Here is a 16,177-nt window from a genome sequence, read left to right as displayed (position 1 = left end):
TTTTGCTATTATAAAAATGACAAGTAACATCTGTGTATGGTTATCTTTGCCTACCTGGTTGATTTTTTTTGTAGAATCAATTGCTAGAAGTCAGTGGCTGTGTTTCAAGGATCCACAGCCACCCACACATTTCGTGACTCTCTAGAAAGACTCCCAGGACTCAGGATGCTTGTGCTCTTGGCTGGTTTAATGTAGAAGGATACATAGCAGGACCAGCAAGGAAGAAAGACCCAGCCACTGGAGTCTGCAGGAAATCAGCGTTCTTCCAAGTCTCCAGCTTTCTTTGCCTCAGGAAAGTGGGGAGAGGCTGCTCGGGGGCATACGGCATCCTCCAGCAGTCAAGAGTGCCCAGAGTTTCTGCCAGGAAAGAACACCTCTGACTCTAAGGCCAGGGCTTCTGTTGAGGATGTCATGTAGGCTTCCAGCCACAGAGCACAATTCCAGATACCCAGGTGGGAAGGAGCTGTTCACCATAAATCACATTGTTGTGCAAACTGTCTAGGTAGTTGGACACTAGGGCCAGTGCTCCAGGTGGGCAGAACAGCCTTATCAACATAGGGAACCTGCAGGACTTCCCTACAGTCCAGTGATTAAGACTCTGAGCTTCCAAGACAGGGGCCGTGGGTTTATCCCTGGTCCACATGACGCACAGTGCAGCCAAAACAAACAAACAAACAAAAAACCGGGGAACCTTCTACAAGGCAGGTTCCCAGATGCCAGTTCAGAGCCAGTCCTACAAGCAAGCCCTTCTAAAGACAGCAACATTAGGCCTGCTCTATGAGCTCATTTCTGCACTAGCTGGGCCATTTTTGCTGACTTTCATAGAGAAAAAGGACAGCAATACCAGACTGATGGCTCCTTGGAATTCTCCCATGATTTGGTTTCCATGCCTGCTCTCTGCCTTTTCCTCTCTTCTTCCCACATGGCTGGCTAAGGCAAGTGTCCTTCCCTGCTGATAAATCAGACAGCTGGTCTCAAGAGGCTGTGACAGTTTTTCTCTTGTGATTTCAGAGTAACCTGAATATGCATCCTGCACCAAACTACCTGGCCCAGCCGCCACCTCCTCCTCCGCCCCCTCCACCGCTGCCCCCGCCCCCACCCCCCCAACCCCCACCACCCCCACCCCAGAGCCTGGGCCCCGCTGGGCGTCCCAACCCTGGCGGGAATGGCGTGGTGGAGGTGTACAGCGCCGCAGCACCCCTCACCGGGAGTGGAACAGTAGAGATCCAAGCACTGGGAATGCAGCCCTACCCACCCCTGGAGGTGAGCAGACGCTGGGGCTCGGGGTGAAGGGGGGAAAGCTGGTCATAGTCGTCACGGGTAACCTGAGCCTTTTCTGATGCCAGAGATACTGTGGGGGCAAAACCAGCTCAAGCTATCATACGTGTAAAAGTAAAATGCACCCCATGAGAAGGTGGAATGAAGCAGGGGTTGTAGCAGAAATACAAGCTGCCCTCAGGGAGCTCAGGACAGTCAAGAAAATACCTGCCTTTGGGGTAGGATTCCAAAATTATATATGTGTCTCATATGTTTTAGCAAGCTAGGTGTATCAGTTAGCTATGGCTGTGTAAGAAATACAGTATATGGGGAAAGGTGTTTATTGTTCTCACGTCTATGGTGGTCAGCTTAGCAACTGCTGATCTTGGCCGGGTGCTCCCACACGTCTGCAGGTTGGCTGACTGGCTGCTGCTCTAGAGTGGCCTGCTGCTGCTGCTAAGTCACTTCAGTCGTGTCCGACTCTGCGCAACCCCATAGACGGCAGCCCACCAGGCTCCCCCATCCCTGGGATTCTCCAGGCAAGAACACTGGAGTGGGTTGCCATTTCCTTCTCCAATGCAGGAAAGTGAAAAGTGAAAGTGAAGTCGCTCAGTCGTGTCCGACTCTCAGCGACCCCATGGACTGCAGCCTACCAGGCTCCTCCATCCATGGGATTTTCCAGGCAAGAGTACTAGGTGAAGTGCCATTGCCTTCTCCGCTAGAGTGGCCTAGAGTGGAATAATCAGGTGGGGTGACCCAGCTCTCCTCCACGTATCTTTCCTTCTCAAGCAGGTTCCCCAGGCATAGTCTCACCACAGTGGTGGACGTGCAGTAATGCAAGCAGAAATGCTCAAGACTTCTGAGGCTTAGGCTTGTAAGTGACACAGTGTCACTTCTGCTGGTGAAAGCAGGTCACAAGGCCAGCTTAGGTTGAAGGAGTACGGAAATAGATGCCACCTCTCGATGGGAAAAATTGCAGGTCACACTGGAAAGGGCCTGGGTACCAGAAGAAGTAAAGAATCGAGGCCATTCAGTCAGTGTACAGGCATATCTGGCTTCATTGCACTTTGCAGATATTGTGGTTTTTGTCGAGCAAGTCTATCAGTTCCCTTTGTGTGTCTGTGTCAAAATTTTGGTAATCTTTACAACATTTCAACCTTTTTCATTGTTATTGTATTTGTCATGATGATCTGTGACTTTTGATGTTATTACTATTACTTGCTGAAGGCTCAGATGTGGTTGACATTTTTTTGGCAATAAAGTCAAAAAAATTTTCTTTAATTAAGATACATACATTTTTTTAGGATGTAATGCTATTGCATACTTAACAGATTACAAGATAGAGTAAACATAACCTTTTTTTGTAAACATAACTTTTTTTCATAAACATAACTTTTTTATGCATTGGAAAATTAAAAAAAAAAACCTTCTGTGACTTGCTTTATTGTGATATTCGCTTTATTGCAGTGGTCTATAACTGAACCCACAATATCTTCAAGGTGTGCCTGTGTCATATATACTATATTAATTCCCAGCTGAAGAGTTTCGAACTATAAACAGTGTACTCTCAAGGCACTGAGACTTCAGAACCATGCCACGCTCAAGTGCTAGGGGGCATGGTTATAACAGAAGGAGCCTGCCTGCACCTGAGGTCACATTATCTCAGACTCACTCTAGAATCCAGTCGTACAGACATTCTGTTAGGTAGTCTCTCTGGAAAGAGAACTAGACTGGAGAAAAATTCCACCACCAGCCATGTAATGTTACACCCTGCAGGAGGATTTTCCCTACCCTGGGAGAATAAAGCAAGGACTTGGCTGAATTTTTAAAAAATTAATATATGTGTATGTATGGCTGAGTCCCTTTGCTGTTCACCTGAAACCCTCACAACATTGTTTGTTGATCAGCTATACCCAAATACAAAATAAAAAGTTAAGAATCTAACTGAGTCACCAATTGATCAGTAAATATGACTCGTAAATTTTGTATTTAAATATTTAAATAAATAAATATTATTTTAAAATTTAAAAATAATTTACCTAATGAGATGCTGCGAGGATGACGGTGGCCTCATAGACAGAGGGGCCAGCATAGGGATAGCTGCTGTTATTTATTTTTCATGTAGACAAAAAGTGCTCTCTGAAAACAGCCTAAATCGTCTTTGATTTCGCATCCTTGGCACCTAGCAGAGACCTGGCCTGTGGGACACCCACAGTTGGTATCTGAAACAGGGTGCTTTGACCTCAGTTTCAGAGAGGAGACTCTAGAATGGGAACTCCCCTTGTAGAGCTGTGAGGATAATGAGAACTAACCCAGTGGCAGTCATATCATTGCTCAGGAATGACCTGGATGGTGGGTGAATTCATTCACTGTGACAAATGTTGAGTGCTGTATTGGTCAGGAAAATTGAAACCACTCTAGGTATTTCTAACAGAGGGATTTCATACAGGAAGTTAAATCTGTAGGGCTGATGAAAGGGCTGGAGGAGTGAAAGGCAGGGTTGGCAAGAACCACTTGTTTTCAGGGTCACTGTTGTGGCTTGGCCCTTGTAACCAGGACACTGTACTTGGTGAGAAAACTGTAGGATTCTGTTGCTGAGGTTTCAGCTGCCCTGCCATCCTCGGGGCTGGTCCAAAACTCATGACTGCTAACCTGCCTGTCTCCCAGCATGGCTGCCAAGGAGAACAGTTTCTACCTCCCTTCCGCCTTCAAATCTCATGCAGATGCTTCTCATGGGCAGAACTTAATTTGTGTTCAGAACTGTGCTGGCAGGAGTACTTGAAAATGTGGTTTCAAGCTTGCCACCTCTGCATTTCAGGGGAGAGCATGGGCGGTTATAGGAGGTGCCAAAGGCTGACAGGCAAGACCTGGCAGAAGCACCTAGTGGTGCTGTATTAGATGCCTGAGACCTCCATAATTGAATTCATTCATTCAGCAAGTGTTTATTGAGTGCCCACTCTGTGCCAGGCATTGCTCTAGGCCTGGGAATAGAGGAAGAAACAAAAGCAGAGCAGAAGTCCCTGCCTGCATGAAACTAGGCAGATAATAGGGTAAGTAAGTAAAATGCATAATTTATTAGATAATGATGCATCTAAGGAGGAAAATGAAACAGAGGAGAGGAAGTGGCATTTTGGATAGAGCAGCCCAGGAAGACCAATGAATGATAAGTAGATGAAGGAATAAATGAATTCTTTACAATACCCAGTGTCATGATGTCAGCTTAGTGGTCACTGAGTTTGGGTGGCTCAGAATTCCTTTGGTAATTTCTCGTGGCTTCAGTGTCGATTCCTAGTCAAGGGATGCCTGCTGGTGTGGCATCAGGCAGAATTGGTTAAGAAGTGGAGTTGCTGGTGAGGGCATAGACCCTTCTGATTTCCTAATTCTCCTGTGCAAGAAGTCTACTACTAACAACAATAATAATGCCCATCACAACAGCTCATGTTGATTGGGTACTTACTACTTGCCAGGCCCTCTTCTAAGCTCTATCCTCATACAGGGTTGCTATAATTAGCAACCCATTTTACAGATGCAGAAACTGAAACAGAAGTTAAAAGACTTGCCCAAGGTCACTTAAATGATAAGTGGCAGAATCAGGATTTGAACCCAAGCAGCCTGGCTCCAAAGCTGCATCTAGCCTGCTGGCTTCATGGAGTTCTATTCAAAGGGGTCTTGGGAGTGAGTGAGGTGGAGGAGTTAGGGTGGTGATGTAGCTGTGGGGGCTGAGATCAGCCAGGGCCACAGTGAAGGTCCCACTACCTGGGGCAGCTCTTCCCCTCCCTTCCCAGGGCACTCTCCCTGACTCTGCTGTCCTTGTAGGTGCCAAACCAGTGTGTGGAGGCTCCAGTATACCCCACACCCCAGGTGTACAGTCCCGGCAAACAAGGATTCAAACCAAAAGGACCAAACCCTGCTGCCCCTATGACCAGCGCCACCGGGGGCACAGTGGCCAGCTTTGACTCCCCACCATCACTGAAGACCCGACGGACCAAAGGTTCCAGTGGACTCCCAGAAGGTGGGCACACAGCCTGTCATGGCATCTCTCCTCAGCATGGATGTACCTGTCCACAGGCTGCTTAGTTCCAGTCTTCCCTTTTGTGATAGTTAGGATTAAGTTTGGTTGCATGTAGTGGAAAATCCAAAATAAGAATGACTCCAAAATGGTAGAATATTGTTGTTCTGTGCAAAACAAGTCCAGAGACAGGCAATATGGAGTTTGTATGCCTATATAATCACCAGGCACCCACATTTCTTCTATCTTTATCCTCCACCATTCCTAAAACATGACTTTTGTTCTTAGGTGCCTCATTGTGTAAGATGGCTGCTGAAGCTCCAGTCATCAACTTTCATATTCCAAGCATCTGGAAGAAAGATAAAAGAAGCATCTCCCAGCTCCCAGAAGTTCTAAGCATGATGCTTTTGCTTTTGCTTACATTTCACATGACCATATCTATCTCCAAAGGAAGCTGGGAAATGTCTCTTTTAGCCAGGAACATTGATGCTCCCATTATGTAGGGGATTTGTGAAGAAAGAAAAAGGGAGGAATGGGTATTAGGCAGGCAAGCAGCGATGTCTGCCACCCTGTTAGACATGCTAAGTATATGCTTCAGGACGATGTCAGAAAGTAGTGGTAGTAGGGAAAGGCAGAAGAATTGAGAGTTTTCAGGGGCTTCCAGCCCCTTCCTTCCTTTCACAAATGTGTTGAGCATCTGTGTGCCAGGCTTGGTATCAGAACTGGAAATCTAGCATCTTGGGTCATGATTTCCTTACCCTTAATTACTCACAGTTTAATGGGAGAGACAGGGAATAAATATATATTTATGGGTCACTCTAGAAAGGAGATTAACAGAGTACTGTGATTGAGAATACTGGATAGAGACTGGAAAATGCTGCTGCCTATCTGTCTGGGGGTGAGAAGGAAACAGTCTCGTGACTGTCTGAGGGACAAGCATTTTAGGCAAGGGGGGACAGCAGGTGCAAAGGCCCTGAGGTGGGACCATGTTTGAGGTCTTTCGCGGTTAGCCAGGAGTCCACTGCAACTAGATCGTAAGAATAATAGGGTTGGTAGGAAGTAGAGGATGCAGAGCCCCATAGGCCACGGCAGAGAGGCTGGATTTTATCCTCCTGCAGAAGGGAGTCTTTGAGGGGTTTGCCCTGCTTTCCCAGCCAGTGCATGTCCTGGAATTTCTTCTCCCAGGCCCCATGAGCGACTGACCTGTGCTTCTTCCCCAGCCTGCCCACGGATGTAGACCTCCTAGGACCTGGGCTGTGGCCCTGGGTCTAGGGCTGGAAGCTGCCATTGGTGCCTACAGTTGTGGCCAGCCTCACCATCCCCTTCTTTGTCTTTTTCTGTGTGTGTGTCTTTTTTAATTTTTCATCAGCTGCAGGGAAGCCAAAGGCTCAGAAACTCAAGTGCTCATATTGTGACAAGTCTTTCACCAAAAACTTTGACCTGCAGCAGCACATCCGAAGGTAACTGGGCGTGGTGGGGCAGGTGGCCCCTGGGCAGCCCTGGTGGGGAGGTGGGATGGGGAATCCACAGTGGAAGCAGTGCTCCTTTCCCCTCCCCCTTCGCCTGGTGGTGACTGAGGCCCCAACCGGTCTGTCATGGTTCCTCTGTCCAGCTCAGGATGATTTTGCCCTTTGCTTCCTCAGTGGGAAGGATCTGTGGAGCCTGCCTGCCGTGATGAGGATGGTCCAAGGTGGGAATGGAGGAGGCGGAATTGACTTGAATGGCTAGGGGGAGGGCTTTATCGGTGGGAGGCGTGCCTCAGCGCTCACTTCTGTAGAAAGGCCTGACCTCGGGGTTAGTGATGCTCTATGAACGTGCCTCTGCAAGTTCTCTGCTCGCTCAGTACTAACCATGACACCCCTTGTCCCAAGAACATGCAAGTAGCCCCTCTGGGCTTCAGGTTTTCCATTGTGAAGTGGAGGGGTGGTCTCGTTCGATGTTTCTCATAGAGTGGAACACTGGGACATAAAATGATTTTAGGTGGTTTGTAAATATGGCTATTGAAAATTTCTGAAAGAGTGAGAAAATTTTTTTCAATTTCTTTCAGTCAGAGGAGAAAGCCTCAATTAGTGTGGTCTGTCTTTAACACCTTGCACAGTTTTGCTCATCTTTTATTACAGAGAGAGAGGGGGGAAGGGAGGGAGAGATAGTGCCCAAGATTCCAGCCATGGCAGGCAATAGCTTCTCTGTAGACCAGGGTCTTCCAGCCTATTGAGATTCTCTGTGGGGGCTGCCCTGTGCCTAGAAGAATGTTCAGCAGTATCCCTGACCTCTAACCACTAGATGCCAATAGCCCCTCCTCACTCCTCAGCTGTGACATCCCAAAATGTCTCCAAACATTTCCAGATGTCCCAGGAGGGAAAATCGATCTCTGTTGAAAACCACTGGTCTACAACCAGTGCTTGTCAGTAGAACTTTCTGCAAAGATGGGGAGACCCCAATAGGCGCTGTCCACAGGGCAGGGGACATATGGCTGTTGAGTACTTGAAATGTGACTGGTATGACTGAGAAACTGCGTTTTGGTAACTTTATTTATTTTTGGCCGTGCTGGGTTTTGTTGCTGCGCAGGTGCACTGGCTTCTCCTTGCAGTGATTTCTCTTGTTAGAGAGCACGGGATCTCTAGGGCACCCGGGCTTCGGTAGTTGCAGCTCCCGAGCTCTAGAGCACGGGCTCAATCGCTGTGGCACCCGGGCTTGGTTGTTCCGCAGCATGTGGGATCCTCCTAGATCGGGGATCAAACCTGTGTCTCTCGCACTGGCAGGCAGTTCTTTACTACAGAGCCACCAGGAAAGCCTGAGAAACTGAGTTTTTAACTTGATTTTATTTTAATGAATTTAAATTTAAATAGTCCTACGTGGTTTATGTCTGCCATAAGGGTGATGCATCTATAGATCTTAATAAGATTGTTTTATGAATAATTGTGTTTTTTGTTACTTGTGTTTATGACAAGCAGTTTTGCATATATAATAACAACAGGAAGCTTCATTTTTAATTATTTTCAGTTCTTAAAAAGTGCATTGATTTGAAGGAAAGTTTTAAATAGTTCTACAAGTGCTGTGTTGTGACGGCTAGGACGTTTTCTCCTTCGAGTAACAGAAAATTCTCCACTTAAACAACTGTTGTTGTTCAGTCTCTCAGTTGTGTCCAACTCTTTGCAACCCCATGGACTGCAGAACGCCAGGCTTTCCTGTCCTTCACCATCTCCCAGAGTTTGCTCAAACTCATGTTCACTGAGTTAATGATGCCATCCAACCATCTCATCTTCTATCGTCCCCTTCTCCTCCTGCCTTCAGTCTTTCCCAGCATCAGGGTCTTTCGCATGAGGTGGCCAAAGTATTAGAGATTCAGCTTCAGCATCAGTCCTTCCAATGAATATTCCGAGTTGATTTCCTTTAGGATTGACTTGTTTGGTCTCCTTGCTGTCCAAGGGACTCTCAAAAGTCTTTTCTAGCACCACAGTTCGAAAGCATCAATTCTTTGAAACTGTTTTATCTCACAGCTTGAGATGGCCACAGAGAAGGTCCGCTCCAGGGCTGGTTGATTCAGCCACTCAGTCTTGTCACCAGGAGCCCGGGGTGTGTCTGTGCTTGCCTGCCTCAGTAAGAGGGCTCGTCCTCACGGTCTCAGGATGGTGGCCCACAGCCTCCAGATGCTCTGCCCGGGCTTTCCTGGTGGTTCTGAGCTCCTGAACTGAGGTCACAGTCCCTACACGTGGGTGCTGACAAGCCTTGTTTTCCACAGCCACACTGGTGAGAAGCCCTTCCAGTGCATTGCATGTGGCCGTGCCTTTGCCCAGAAGTCTAACGTCAAGAAACACATGCAAACCCACAAGGTGTGGCCCCCAGGACGCAGCGGTGGCACTGTCTCTCGCAACTCTGTGACGGTACAGGTCATGGCTCTGAACCCCAGCAGGCAGGAGGACGAGGATAACACAGGTGGGTAGAGGTGACCACTGTAATGGGCAGCGTCTGGCTGGAGCCTCCCTGTGCAGCCCTGGGGGTGAGCAGAGCTGGCCATGGGTAGCTCACAGAGGGGGTGTTCTGTGCAAGCAACATATACCCACTTTTCTCTGGCCTGCCAGTGGGAACTGGCCCTACTGTGTTGACCCATTCTGTGCGTGCCTTCTGAATTCTTGTGAGCTCTGGAGAAGAACGCATTTCTTTCAAAACTCTTGTAGTACCTAGCACCTAGGGTTCAACCATTCAGCAAACATTTATGGAGGCTTACTGTGTGCCAGGGGTCTTCCCAGGTGGCTCAATGGTAAAGAATCTGCCTGCCAAGCAGGGGACTCAGGTTCGATCCCTGAGTTGGGAAGATCCCCTGGAGAAGGAAATGGCAACCCACTCCAGTATTCTTGCCTGAGAAATCCCATGAACAGAGGAGCCTGGTAGGCTACAGTCTGTGGGATCACAAAGAGTTGGATACGTCTTAGCGACTAAACCAGCATGACCACCGTGTGCCAGGCCCCTGGGCCTACAAACTTGAGGTCAGAGGCCCCTGTCCTCAGGGAGAGTGAGGGAGGAACAGCTAAACACATGATTGTACAAGGAGCTGGGAGGCATCATGAGTTCAGCTGGGGTGGCAGTCAGGGTCGTTAACAACCGCAGAGCGGTCTAGAGTGTCTGAGGGGAAGGCCTGCAAGGGGAGACTTGAGGCAAGGGCTCTTCATCCATCAGAATGTCAGTGTTCAGTAGTTTAGCCCCTGGAATGGCTGTGTCCCTGTGCCCCAGCTGAGTGTGAGTGCAGGGCCTCAGTACCACGTCCCACACTGAGCCCATGGTTGGTGGCAGGTGAATGCAGCACAGCACGGGGAGGTGTCCTGGGCGTCCTTCCCGGGTGGCATGGCCCTCTGCCCTGACCCTTCCTCTGCCTTTCTCAGTGACTTTCCTCCCTGGCTTTCTCCACAGGGTTGGGCCAGACCCTGTCGAGTGCCCCGCAGCCCCAGGCCTTGCCCACAGCCGGCGAGGGGGAGGGGGACAAGCTGGAGGCCAAGCAGGTGGTCCTCATCGATAGCTCCTACCTGTGCCAGTTCTGCCCCGGCAAGTTCAGTACCTACTTCCAGCTCAAGTCCCACATGACCCAGCACAAGAATGAGCAGGTAGGTGAGGGGGCGGGAGCTGGAATGGGGCACAACCACCCGAGTCATGAGCCTTGGCTGATGCTGGGGTCTTGAACACGGCCTAGAAAGGGACAGGAGTGGGCCTCGGTTGCTCTGAGCTGCCATGTGACCATGATGGGCTAAGCTTCCCCCTCTGTCCTCCCTGGGTGGTGGCAGCTTTTTGGGCCATTACGGTGCTTGCCTGAGGGAGGAAGTCCACCACTCAAGGGTCATGTAATGAAGGAATCAGACACAGGAAGAATTCTTGCCACTTTGAGAAGATCTAGTATGTAAAAACCCGCCTATGGAGATTTGAGACTACAGCCTATTTTTTATTTTTTTCCATTGAGGTGTGATTTACATACCATAAAATTCACTCGTTTTAAAGTGTACGCTTCAGTAGTTTTTAATCTATTCATAATGTTATACACCCATCACCCCTGTATTTCTAGAACATTTTTTTTTCCAAAACATTTTTATCACCCCAGAAACTTTATACCCATTAGTGTTCACTCGCCCCTACTACCAGACTTAGGCAACCACTAACCTGTTTTCTGTCTCTATCGATTTGCCTATTCTGGACATTTAATATTGGAATCATCTAGTATGTGGCCTTTTGAGATAATATTTGCATTCATGTTGTAACATGTATCAGTACTTTATTCCTTTTTATTTTTGAATAATATTTCATTGTATGAATATAGCACATTTTGAATATCCTTTTATCAGTTGATAGACATTTAGGTTCTTTCTACTTTTTAGCTATTATGAGTAATACTTTGGTGATTATTGTGTACAAGTTTTTGTATGAACATGTGTTTTCAGTTCTCTTGGGTATAAAGCTAGGAGTGGAATTACTAGGTTATATGGTAACTCTATTCCAGTGTTTATTTTTTAAAAGTAATTTTTGTTAGTTATTTTTTCTCCCTATTAAAGTATCATATACCCAACATGCTGCTGCTGCTGCTGCTGCTGCTAAGTCGCTTCAGTCATGTCCAACTCTGCGCGACCCCATAGACGGCAGCCCACCAGGCTCCCTCGTCCCTGGGATTCTCCAGGCAAGAACACTGGAGTGGGTTGCCATTTCCTTCTCCAATGCAGGAAAGTGAAAAGTGAAAGTGAAGTTGCTCAGTTGTGTCCGACGCTTAGCGACCCCATAGACTACAGCCCACCAGGCTCCTCCATCCATGGTATTCTCCAGGCAAGAGTACTGGAGTGGGGTGCCATTGCCTTCTCCATATACCCAACATAGAATTTGGAAATTCAGAAAAGCCTGAAAAATATATAGATTCACATTTACTATTTATTATATGCTAAGTACCCTGCTAGAGGGCTTCCCTGGTGGCTCAACAGTACAGAACCTGCCTGTAATACAGGAGATGCTGGTTGGATTCCTGGGTCAGGAAGATCCCTGGAAAAGGAAAATGGCAACCCACTGTATGGGGTGGAGAGTCAGATGCAACTTAGGACTGAGTAACAACCCTACTAAGGTTCCTTACATTCAGTACTTTACTTACTTCTCATAGAAACCTTAGAGATAGGCATTTTCAGTGTATCCAGATGAAGAAACTGAGGCTGAGAGAGATGAGTGATCCATCCAGAGTCACACTGCCAGTAAGTAACTGAGGCAGGATTCAAAGCCAGTTCGTTTGACTCCAAACCCCTTGTCATAACCAGCTTACAATATGTCCTCCCAGGAATCCAGCACTCAACGCAGTACGTTTTGTAGATTTCCTTTCCTTCCTTCTTTTTTTTGACTATGCCACATGGCTTGTGTGTTGTTAGCTCTCTGACCAGGGATCAAACTCGTGCCCCTTGCAGTGGAAGCATGGAGTCCCATCACTGAACCACCAGAGAAGTCCCAATGGCTGGATTCTTTAAATCCCCTATTATTGGACATTTAGGTTATTTCCTGAGTTTTGCTATTATAAACAAAACCATGATGAATATTGTTGTAATCAAATCTTTGTCCACATCTCTGACTTTTTCCTTATTATAGATTCTTAGCAGAGAGATTGATGGAGTTAAGTTAGACTATCCTTGGGGGGAAAAATCACCAAAAACTTTTACTCAAACTTGCTTAAACAATTAGGAAGTTTGTTATCTCACATAATAAGAAAACCCAAGATAGGGCAACTCAGGCCTGAGACAGTCAGTTGACTCAACTCCGCATCAAGGGCCCTATGTCTTTCTAACTCTTGTCTCCACGGGCATGGCCCTGTCCTCTGCTGGTGGTTCACCTGTGGTCCTGTGATGGTGGTCACTTTTTCTAGGCAGAAGACCAGACACAGTATTATCCATGAGCATAAAGGGGTTATATTAATAATATCTTCTGTATCTTCTTTAGGAGCAAGGAAACCTTAGCCAGAAGCCTTCTGTAGCCCTCTCATTGGTCAGAGCCCATGCACCTGCTCTATCATTTAGAAATGCACTGTTAGGCTGCAAATAATAGATAACTGGCTTACTGGTTAGGATTTCTTTTCTCTCTCACATCATAAGAGGTCCATAAGTAGGTAGTATTGGGCTTATCTAGTAGGATTCTCCTGGCTTCTGCTCTGCTGTCTTTAGCATGTGGCTTTCATCCTCAAGGTTGCAGAATGGCTGTCACACCTTCAGTCATCACATCTGTATTCCAGTTAGGATAAATGCAAAGAACAGAGGGAACTTCTCCTAGGAAGCTTTTGCCTTTGTGTCCAGGGAGTGATGCCCTCCCCAAAGATTATTGCCTACATACCATTGGCAAGAAATGGTCACACGACTGACGCTTGATGTAAGGGAGCCAGGGGATCAGCTGGGCATCTTGCCACTCTGAGCAAATCAGAGTTCACTTTGTTAGGAAGAAGAAGCCTTCTTCCTGCTTTGTTAGGAAGAAGGGTTGGAATTGTATAGGCAGCCCTGAGTGTGTCATGCAACTGTGACTGTTTCACAACCCTATGAGGAAGAGTGTGTGCATGCATGTGTGCTAAGTCACCTCAGTCATGTCCAACTCTTTGTGACCCTGTGGACTGTAGCCTGCCAGGCTCCCTGTCCATGGGATTCACCAGGCAAGAATATTGGAGTGGGTTGCAATGCCCTCCTCCAAGGGGATCTCCCAACCCAGGGATCAAACCCGCATCTCTTACATCTCCTGCTTTGGCAGACGGGTTCTTTACCACTAGTACCACCTGGGAAGCCCCATGAGGAGTGTGTACTACTTATTAATGTATACCTTTTAAAATGTTAAAAGCATATCTTTCATACAAATAACTTAGTGAACTTGAATCAGAATTTTGCTTAATTCATTAATGGGGGAACTGGAAAAATGACAAAGCCGGTCAAAAGATGGTGCAGAACACTAATACCTATATCTCTGTGTAACTGTGTCAGTAAAAAAAAGGAATCCTGAAATAAATTACTAAGTTAGATACAAATCTGGTTTATGTCCTTCAGGGCAATAAAACCTCTGGAGTTTTTAAAAAAAAAAAAAAACCCTCTGGAGTTATCTTTTCTACATGACAAAAATAATTTACATTGGATCAGTTTTCAAGTTAACATTTAACTTTAGAGAGTCTAGGTTCTGATCAGTAACAAACAGTCAAAACAAGTGACATCACCCAGAGAGTGAGGTGACCCTTAGCAGCTTAACTGTCTTCACCTAACTGCTTGCCAGACAGCACTTCTCAAAGTGAGGCCCCCAGCCCAGTAGCTTCAGTGTCACCTGGGTGCTTGGCAGGAATGCACATGTTCAGGCCACCCAGACCTGCTGCGTCAGATTCCCTGGAAGTGGCCAGTCTGCTACTGTGATGCAGGCTCGAGTTGGAGAGCCGCCATTCTCGCATAACATTGAAAGGATGGGATGCCATCTTTTCACATCTTTTCAAGATGTTATCATTCCAAGTTTTGGATAATTTTTCTTAAATATACCCAGTACATACAGTACAAGAGGGTTCCCTTTTCTCCACACCTTTTCCAGAATTTATTGTTTGTATATTTTTTGATGATAGCCATTCTGACCAGTGTGAAGTGGTACTTCATTGTGGTTTTAATTTGTGTTTCTTGGAATCTAGAAAAATGGTGCAGATGAACTTATTTGCAGGGCAGAATATAGACGCAAACGTAGAGAACGGGCTTGTAGACACAGCAGGGGAAGAGAAGGGTAGGACAAATTGAGAGGGTAGCACTGACATGTATACGCTGCCGTGTGTGAAATAGACAGCTAGTGGGAAGCACAGGGAGCTCAGCTCGGTGCTCTGTGATGACTTAGGGGTATGGGGGTGGGGTGGGAGGGAGGCTTAAGAGGGAGGGAACACATGGTTATATACATGATGACTTAAAAAGAAATGTACAATTTGAGAGTGAAGTTTTATTAGGGGCAAAACGAGGGCAGTCCAGGAGGCAGCACCTCACATAGCTTGGAGAAACTGCTCCAAAGAGGCAGGGAGGGAAAGGTCAGTATAGATGAGATTTTGGTGAAGAGAGAGTACATGCAGTCAAGCACATATTTTTTCCCAGAAGGTTTCTGCTAGGCTTGTGAAGCTTTTGCTAGTCATGAGGAACAGTCATCACCATGAAGGATTTTAGTGCTTTTCTAGATATAGGGAGATACAAGAATTAGGCTCATAAAATCAGCTCCTAAAAATACCTGAAGACTGTCCTACTAGTTTTCCCTCGAGCATAGAGTGCCTCATTTCTGCTTTCCACCCGGAACTCCTTTCAGGGGGTGGGTCAGCTGTAGCAGCACATGATTTAATCCTTATAGAAGTAGATGGCAAGTGCCCGTGGCAAGTGCCAATTTGTGGTTGACATACGTATAGCCGATTCACATTGTTGTACAGCAGAAATGAACACAACACTGTAGCAATTATGCTCCAGTTAAACAATAACTAAATTAAAAAAAAATATGTATGACAGAAGCCAACACAATATTGTAATTATCCTTCAATTAAAAATAAATGAATGAAGAAAAAATAATAATAAATCCAGGGCTCCCGCAGCAGGGGAGCAGGGGAACAGCAGTTGAGTCTTCTATGAGCAGTGTTGGAGGTGGATACCGCAGGGCAGGGGACCACAGTGGAGGCGGCTCTCCAGCCTGCCCTCACCTGCCCTGCCTCTTCCCCCAAGGTGTACAAATGTGTGGTCAAGAGCTGTGCGCAGACCTTCCCGAAGCTGGACACATTCCTGGAGCACATCAAGAGCCACCAGGAGGAGCTGAGCTACCGCTGCCACCTCTGTGGCAAGGACTTCCCCTCGCTGTACGACCTGGGCGTGCATCAGTATTCACACAGCCTACTGTCACAGAACAGCCCCAAGAAGGACAGCGCCGTCTACAAGTATGTGATCCCCCTTCCCTCTCCCTGCAGGAAGCCCAGGGGTCCATTCCCTTGGTGGTTCCAACTGCTCAGGTCCAGTGGGACATCTCAAAGGGGAATCTGAGGCTTCAGGGCCCAGCCTGGGGGAGTGGGTTCTGTGCCTTGGCACTGAGGGGGGAGAAAAGGTGGGCCCTCCTTGTATCATTCTTCAACTTGGCAGACATGCAACCTAAAAAAAAAAAAATCTTAAAAAAGGGAAGCCAATTTTTCCTTGTTCATAGTGGAAAAAAGATTTGTTTTTCCCTAAAGTAAAATATTATGAAAATAGTATTTTGTCTGATAATCTACACAATTTAGATTACATGTAGAACAGTACACTGATTTTTTTTTTTGGCTGCCCTTGGTCTTGGTTGCTGAGCACAGGCTTTCTCTAGTTGTGGCAAACGGGGGCTACTCTCTAGTTGCGGTGTTCAAGCTTCTCATTGTGGTTTTTCTTGTTTCAGAGCATGGGCTCTGGGGTGCGT

The 16,177-nt window shown here is 47.0% G+C and overlaps 1 protein-coding gene and 1 non-coding gene across 6 annotated transcripts in view; both read left to right on the top strand.

The window, feature by feature from the left end:
- ZNF341 (zinc finger protein 341) overlaps nt 1–16,177 on the top strand; it is a 40,380-nt gene that overhangs the window by 13,500 nt on the left and 10,703 nt on the right. For all 5 annotated transcript variants that reach the window (XM_045162634.1, XM_045162633.1, XM_045162635.1 and 2 more), the window contains 6 exons: nt 1,012–1,263; nt 5,074–5,269; nt 6,636–6,726; nt 9,009–9,202; nt 10,175–10,365; nt 15,466–15,674. In XM_045162634.1, coding sequence (XP_045018569.1) covers nt 1,012–1,263; nt 5,074–5,269; nt 6,636–6,726; nt 9,009–9,202; nt 10,175–10,365; nt 15,466–15,674 — 1,133 coding nt within the window. The remainder of the gene's footprint in view (nt 1–1,011; nt 1,264–5,073; nt 5,270–6,635; nt 6,727–9,008; nt 9,203–10,174; nt 10,366–15,465; nt 15,675–16,177) is intronic.
- TRNAG-GCC lies at nt 9,511–9,581 on the top strand. The gene has a single exon. It is a non-coding gene; the product is annotated as a tRNA-Gly (tRNA).

The sequence above is a fragment of the Bubalus bubalis genome, chromosome 14 (genome assembly GCF_019923935.1).
Source record: "Bubalus bubalis isolate 160015118507 breed Murrah chromosome 14, NDDB_SH_1, whole genome shotgun sequence".
Taxonomy (NCBI): Eukaryota; Metazoa; Chordata; class Mammalia; order Artiodactyla; family Bovidae; genus Bubalus; species Bubalus bubalis.
The sequence above is the reverse complement of the archived record's forward strand: the minus strand, read 5'-3'. Positions and strand labels throughout refer to the sequence as shown.